Source organism: Charadrius vociferus, unplaced genomic scaffold, assembly GCF_000708025.1.
Source record: "Charadrius vociferus isolate BGI_N301 unplaced genomic scaffold, ASM70802v2 scaffold564, whole genome shotgun sequence".
NCBI classification, from domain to species: Eukaryota; Metazoa; Chordata; class Aves; order Charadriiformes; family Charadriidae; genus Charadrius; species Charadrius vociferus.
In genome coordinates, this window is record NW_009647940.1 from 177,902 (window position 1) to 182,374 (window position 4,473).

The window sequence follows — 4,473 nt, forward strand, 5'->3', positions numbered from 1 at the left end:
CAGGATGGGTATGGGACCCTCTTCCAGCAAGGTTTGAGGGCAGGATGTGGCCATTGCGTCTCTGCCAGCAGGGTCTGAAGGGATGGAAGGAAGGGGATCACTGCATCCCTAGGAGAAGGGCAGAAAGGGTTCGGGGAGGCAGGATGCTGTCCTGGCATCTCTGCTGTTGGGATACCAAGGGACTGGGAGGGGCACAGTGCAGCCCCAGCCCCCCCACCAGCCGCGCAGTGGTGGCAGGATGTGGTCCCACACACAGCAAAGCACTTGTCTGGCTTCCTTCCCCCAAGCGCCTGCCCTGCCAGCCCAGGGATTAGCCCTGAAACAGGGAATAAAAGTTTCCCCTAATCCTCTCTGGGGGGGATTACCAGCACTGCCGCGCCCATGGCCCATGGCCGGACCCAGGAGCGGCCCCCGCAGCAGCTCCGCTGGCCCCGTTGCCTTTTAATCCATCCGTACAAGCAGGGGAGGCCGTGGCCCCCAGCGCTGTCCCACTCTGTCCCCCAAGTGCCATCGAAGACGCTGCGGGCGAAGATGCTGCTGTCCATCCATCGGTCCGCCAGGCTCAGGCTGGTCCTTAGACCCTCTCGGCAGCCCCCTCGGCCTCACGGGATGGCCGTCGCTCCTGTGCCAGGGCTCCGGCCAGACTCTCTGCCTGCAGCAGCAGGTTACAGCCGAGGAAGAAGACAGCGAAGGCGACAGCGAGGCAGAGCACCAGGACAACGGCGATTTGGGCAGCCTCGCCCATCCGCACGTCCCCCCAGGCGCTGGCCTGCGCACTGGCGTTCATCTCCTCCTCCTCCTCCTCTTCTTCCCCCAGGAGCAGAGTGCAGGCGTGCAGGGCGGTGGCAGGTCAGTGACAGACTGGGAGGGTTTAAGTGATGTCAGGGACCGTCTCAGTCGCCTGCACGTTCCCCCTCACTCTGCTGAGAAGCTGGTGCCCGGTGGATGCTCCCTCCCAGGCAGGGGAAGCAGCTTTGCCCCTCCTTGGTGCCGTGGAGGGGTGCAGAGCCCTGCATATAAGGGGGATTGCCCCCGTCCCCTCCCCTGGGTGTGCTTGGGGGGCAGCTGAGGCTGCCTCACTTGAGATATTGCTCCCAGGGGGTAGGCAGCACTGCCCCATGGTCCCACTGCCCATCCCTGCCTCTCCCCACTGCAGCCAGTGAGTCCCATGGCACAGGGATGTGGTGGGGTTCCCCAGCTCAGCTTTGGCACCCATTTCCCTCCCATCACACGGACATCAGTCCCATCAACAGCCAGGATGTGACCAGATTCCATGTGAAAGCAGAAATACTTTATTTTTGCCCCAGCAGAGGCAGAGAGTTCATCTCCAGGCCCCGCAGGGAAGCAGCTCAGTCCCAGGGATGTGGGTGCCGCCAAGGAGACACACACAGTGACAAGGAACAAGGCTGGTGCTGGCTGTGCCGTGCAGAGTTGGAGAGTGGCTTCAGGCAGGGCCAGACAGGGATCGGATGCCACCTTCCCTCCATGCTGATCCCCAGTGCTGCTCTCCTGGGCCATGAGCCCAGTGCCGAGCCACTGCAGCTGCCGCACGAGCCACTGCAGCTGCCACACGCGCCAACCAGCAGCTCTCGCCCCGAGGACTCACCACCCCTCAGCCAAGCTGGGAGCCGCCGAGCCGGTTCTCCAAGATGGGCGAGCACCCCACCATGCAAACCAAACCAGCAGCAATCCTCAATTAAGGGCCAGGCCAAGTCCAGCTCCCTGCAGAGGCTTCCTGGAGGCAGAGAGGAGGGATCCAAGCAGAGACACTGTCCCAAAGAGCCAGGGTCTCTGCCAGAGAGGTGCCACCATGCGGGATGAATGTGCCTTGGTGGCACCTGGCTCTAGAGAGCCAGCGTGTCCTTGATGAGCCGGCGCATGGTGGTGGTGACTGAGGTGCCCAGGGAGTCCGTGATCTGGTAGGAGATCTTGTACAGATAGGGCTGCACGTCCTTCAGGCTGGTGTCAAAGACGTTGTCCACCTCTGACTGGGTGGGCATCTTGGGCAGGTACTCATGGCGGTTCATCACCTCCACTATGTTGATGATCTTCTCACAGAGCTTCTCGCCTACCTTCTCCCGGCAGATCTGCCGCTCCTGCTCATTAGCCAGGTTCACCACGTTCACCTTGATGGTCCAAAGCTCCCAGGGGATGCACTCATCTGAGAAGGGCCAGCGTGACTTCTTCTTCTGGTAGAACTCCAGGGAGATCTGCCCCATCCCATCGCTGCCTGAGTTGCGCAGCGCGTCCTGCCGAGACAGCACATGGCCCTACTCATGGGGGAATCAGGGACTGACCTTCCCCTCACAGGCGAGGACAGAGCACAGCCCACAGGTTTTTACGCTCCTACTTTTGGCCCTGCCAGGTCCCCACGGGGCTCCCTTACCTTGAACTCCCCGACAGCCTTGCGGAGGGCCCGGTCCAGCTCCTCAGAGGAGACACGGACATAGGCAAAGTCGATGAAGTCACAGTCCACGTCCTGGGTGCCCACGGTGCCGATGGAGTAGGTGCCCTCCTTCTTGTAGTGGAACTTGCCGGTGCTGCGGTGCAGCAGGACGGTGTGGAGCACTGCCAGCATGGCCTCCTCCACCTGCCGACCCTCCACTGACACCTCCAGCACCTCTGCACGACAGTTCATGGTGGGAGTGATGCTGGAGGGGGTGCAATAGCGGGTCCTGCAGGGAAAGAAGCGTGCTGGGGAGTTTAGTTGTGCCCCTGCTTGGGTAACAGCCCCTCTACCAACCCTGCTGTCCCAGTGCGTGCCCTCCCCGCCCCACAGGGACCCAGGTGTCCCGGTCTGTCCCTCTCACACCCCACAGTGACCCAGGTGTCATGGTCTGTCCCCCTCACACCCCACAGGGACACAGGCGTCGCGGTGTGCTCCCCACACACCTCGCAGAGGCCCAGAGGTGCCAGTCCGGGCCTCCCTACACCCCACTGTCCCTCAAAGAGCTCCTTTAAGCCTCGGGGACCCCGGCCAGTCCCCCTCAACCCCTCCCGCGACCGCGGCCCACTCCGCGCCGCCACCCGAGCCCGCACTCACCGCCCGGCACCGACCATCTGACGGCGGGGAGGAGGGAAGTGGGGCAGCCCACCCACATAGGGGGCGTCGGGACAGACCATCTACCAAAACGGCAGCGCTTCCTACGTCAGAGGAGGCCGTGTTCCCTCAATCTGCACCACTATTCCTCTCTTCTGTGCCCATCGGTGCCGTATCTGGGCGCGGTGCAGCCCCGCGGGTGGAATCCCTGTCCCCGTTCCCCCGCTCGCTCCCCCCGCATCTCTGCCCGCTTGGTTCGTTCCGGAGCGCGGCGCCACAGAGTTGGGCCTCCCGCGGCGCAGAGCGGCTCACTTCCTCGGGGCGCTCCCTAGTGCACAGTGCCCCCTGGGCTGGAGGCTCCGGGGCGGTACTGCAGGGGGCTGGGGTCCGGTGACCCCCGGTGACCCCCGGTAACCCCGCAGTGCCACGGCCCAGGGTAGGGGGACACGGCAACAGGGGACACATGGGGACAGGGGACTCAGGGCCTGGGCAGGGGCCACAGGGACATGGGGGACACCGATACGGGGACATCGGGAAAGCAGGGACACAAGGACATAGGACCAGGGGGACATGGGAGACATGGGGACATAAGGCCAGGGGGGACATATGGACACAAGAGACAGAGGGACACGGGGATATGGGGACACAGGGACACAGGGCGACACAGGGACAGGGGGTGCTGGCATCAGGCCACCCATGCTGCTGTGGGGACCTGTGTCCTGGGGTAAACAGCAGGGAGGGCTGTGGCCGTGGCACATCACCAGGCGGAGGGCTGGGCACACGCCATGACACATGTGTCTGTGCTGTGCAGCCCTGGGGCAACCAGTGTGGCTGGAGTCAGCCATGGGGCTATTTTTACCTGGCCCTGCTGGCACCATCGTCCCCATCCCTCCTGTAGCAGCCCCTGCCAACGGGATGGGGACAGGGACCGAGCTGGGGACAAGGTGGGCACAGGCCAGCCCTGCGCCACGGGGAGGGGACCTGGGACCCACCACCCTGCTCTGACCCGGCTGGTGGCCTCAGAGTGTCGGGGGCTGCCCTGCCTGGTGGCTTCGTGGTGTGGGTTGGCACCGCAACAGACATTGGGACAGGCAGCTGCTGACCTGTGGCATGGCATGGCCCAGCAGAGCCATTCCTACCCCACGGTGTAGTGTGACACGGCATGGGACCGCACAACAATTCCTGCCCCATGGCATGGCATGGCATATCATGACACAGCTGTTCCTGCCCCATGGCATGGCATGGCATGGTGCAACCATTCCTGCCCCATGGCATGGCATGGCCATTCCTGCCCCACAGCACGGTGTAGCTGCTCCTGGCCCGCAGCTGGAGGGGAGCCATTCTGTGCCATGCCAGTAGCCCACGTGTGCCCCCACATCCCCGCTGCCTGAGGCTCTCCCGGCCCCCCAGCCGCGGCCCCGCCGTGCGTCAGC

The 4,473-nt window shown here is 64.1% G+C and overlaps 1 protein-coding gene across 1 annotated transcript; it reads right to left on the reverse strand.

The window, feature by feature from the left end:
- Nucleotides 1-1,844: 1,844 nt before the first annotated feature.
- On the reverse strand, nucleotides 1,845-3,060 carry ATG101 (autophagy related 101). Its single transcript, XM_009883167.1, has 3 exons — nucleotides 3,044-3,060; nucleotides 2,387-2,675; nucleotides 1,845-2,249 (listed from the first exon to the last, which is right to left on the reverse strand). The coding sequence occupies exons 1-3, from the start codon at nucleotides 3,058-3,060 to the stop codon at nucleotides 1,845-1,847; spliced, it is 711 nt and encodes a 236-aa protein (XP_009881469.1).
- Between the last annotated feature and the right edge of the window lie 1,413 nt (nucleotides 3,061-4,473).

Bases quoted from the DNA above. Each gene is read 5' to 3' on its own strand.
- ATG101 (XM_009883167.1), bottom strand. The intron at 2,250-2,386 runs GTAAGGGAGCCC...CTGTCTCGGCAG, and splicing joins AGGCTGTCGGGGAGTTCAAG to GACGCGCTGCGCAACTCAGG.